Source organism: Lathyrus oleraceus, chromosome 6, assembly GCF_024323335.1.
Source record: "Lathyrus oleraceus cultivar Zhongwan6 chromosome 6, CAAS_Psat_ZW6_1.0, whole genome shotgun sequence".
NCBI lineage: Eukaryota > Viridiplantae > Streptophyta > Magnoliopsida > Fabales > Fabaceae > Lathyrus > Lathyrus oleraceus.
Window position 1 is genome coordinate 99,066,911 of NC_066584.1, and position 2,587 is coordinate 99,069,497.

General features: G+C 36.5%; 1 protein-coding gene across 1 annotated transcript; it reads left to right on the forward strand.

Annotated features, from left to right (window-relative positions):
* The first annotated feature begins 224 nt into the window (after positions 1-224).
* Positions 225-2,000, forward strand: LOC127092272 (E3 ubiquitin-protein ligase SGR9, amyloplastic). Its single transcript, XM_051031118.1, has one exon. The coding sequence runs from the start codon at positions 531-533 to the stop codon at positions 1,374-1,376; it is 846 nt and encodes a 281-aa protein (XP_050887075.1). The 5' UTR covers positions 225-530; the 3' UTR covers positions 1,377-2,000.
* The last annotated feature ends 587 nt before the right edge of the window (positions 2,001-2,587 follow it).

Sequence of the window (2,587 nt, forward strand, 5' to 3'; positions counted from 1 at the left end):
GTTTTTTTTTATAAACCATTACCAAGGATTTTATATATATATATATATATATATATATATATATATATATATATATATATATATATATATATATATATATATATATATATATATATATATATATATATATTAAAATGCCTTTATTAATGCTACGTTATTTTAGAATATTAAAAATTAAGGTTATACATTTTAATATATGAATAATTTTTATAAACAGATCAATATATAAAACAAATATATTAAATTTATCAATGAATTTTCTTAATAAGGCCGACCTACTTAAATGTTTATATAGTAACCAACTTGTGCTACGACTATAGTACTAGTAAAAGTGAAGAAGGAACAGAGATCAAGGACACATTGGATCATACAAAAAGGAAGTAGTAGCAGTATTATTGTGATGATGACAGTAATGAGTTAGAAACACATGTGGTACACATACATAAAAAGCCTCATTCATCATCACCCTTCACACACAACACTTTCATACCGTCGATACAAACCCAAACTCCAAACCAATTAATTAATCAATGGCTATGGAAGAAACAACATCAACCATCATGGCAGCACTTTCATCTCTCCCTTCTTACCACCTCACAAATCTCACCAACGCCATTCTCTCATCCACCCGCCGCCACCACCACCGTCTCACCTTCCTCCTCTCTTCCCCAACTCTCTTTTCCTTAACGCTTCGTCACCTCCACACACTCTCTCTCCCCCAAAAAACTCTACTCATTTCACGACACCTTCTTTCGTCTCTTCACCTTCTCACCCAATCCAAACTCTCCACGTCACCACTTCCACCTCCTGCTTCAACCTCCATGAGAGATCGTGAAATCGACGCGGTCTTGCTACTTCTCTTGTTATGCGAAACACATAAACACAATCCGGAAGCTCTAAACGCGCCGTGTTCTGATTGGAGATTGAATTTGAGCAAACTCTTCTCCGATACATTGTTGACGTTTTCTTACTCTTCTGCGCCGCCGCTCGGGGCGTGTTCGGGATCTGTTTTGATTCCGTTTATCGAAACAGTGAGTCGGTGTTGGAGATTGGTGGATGTTTTAGCCTGCGACGGTGGTGGTGAAAGTGGAAAGGGAGTGAATGAAGTGGCGGCTTCGGCGGCAACGGTGGTTTCTTTGCCGGCGGTAGGAGTGAGTGTTGGCGGGAGAGAGTGTGTGATATGTAAAGATGAGATGCGAGTGGGGAGAGACGTGTGTGAGTTGCCTTGTCAGCACTTGTTCCATTGGATGTGTATTTTGCCTTGGCTGGGAAAGAGGAACACGTGTCCTTGCTGCAGGTTTCGATTACCGTCTGATGATGTATTTGGAGAGATCCAACGGCTGTGGGAAGTCTTGGTTAAAATTGGTTCTAGATGAGTTAATTTTAGTTTTAATTCTTACTGTAGTTTACAAACAAATCGAAGAAAGGTATATTTATTTACTACATTTACTGTTGTTAATAGTAGATGAAATAAAAGGGAAGTAGGCCCCACATAGCACAGTCAAGGCTTGTGATATGTGTGATGAAGAAAAGATGGCGTGGAAATTGGTTGGCTAAATATGGCTTTTTGCCTAATTTGTCTGGATTTTGATGTTTTCGAGTTAGACAGAGACTATTGTGGTAGAGGAGGCCAATTGAATGATTGTGTGGATGATTTAATTGATGGGTGGATATAAAATATACAAATGGGAGGTTCTTATATATTATATTTATATATATACTAAATGTAAATGTAATAATCTTGTATGTACATTAATACTAATAGACTAGTATACATGTTTATGAGGGATCACTGGATGAAGCTAAACTGGAATGGTGTTTTTAAGAGTGACTTGTGAGGTTTTGGCAGAATTGTTTCCACTATGGTGAAGTGTATTTGAAGTCTATGGCAGAACTTTCGTATATTGTTGGTAGTTGATTTGTATTAGCCTCACGAGTCATGTCAATGATTTGATGTGCTTAGCCATTATTATCCCTTGATTGAAATCTCATTTACTCCACATTTTTGTACGGCAAACATTCTATCTGCAATAACTCTCTACCTAGCCATGTATTGTAGACATTGGATTGACGTGTGCTAGTGGTGGAGGCAGATCCATTGCATTTTTATATTTTTTATAATTAAATTGGAACGCCAATATTTCCCATTGTAAATGATCGTCCTCTTTTATATTTATGGTAAAATCGTTTTCAACTTATATTAGAATAATTGTTTTGTTATGGGCCGGTCACAAATTAAGGTACAATGTAAACTTGTTGTACAGTTGTACATTGAATTAGATGCCGTAGGACGACCTAAACCATTCTATACCAAAATGGTAGAGGATGTCCAAGACATCCCACGTGAAATCTAAGGGACTATTTTAAATTATAATTTATATTATTTTTCATTTTTTTTAGTAAATTGAATGTTAGAGTGCTAATTATACTCATCCATCCCTACATTGTCACACTAAAGATCTGCTCCATCGTATCAAGATTTTACTCCATCATTTTATCAAGTATTTATGGTCCCTAGCGGAACAGAGGCGTCTTATGTGAAAAACGACTTCTGATTCCAGTGAATTTTCACAAATCGCACAAACGA

Bases quoted from the DNA above. Each gene is read 5' to 3' on its own strand.
- LOC127092272 (XM_051031118.1), top strand. From the start codon at position 531: ATGGCTATGGAAGAAACAACATCAACCATCATGGCAGCACTTTCATCT.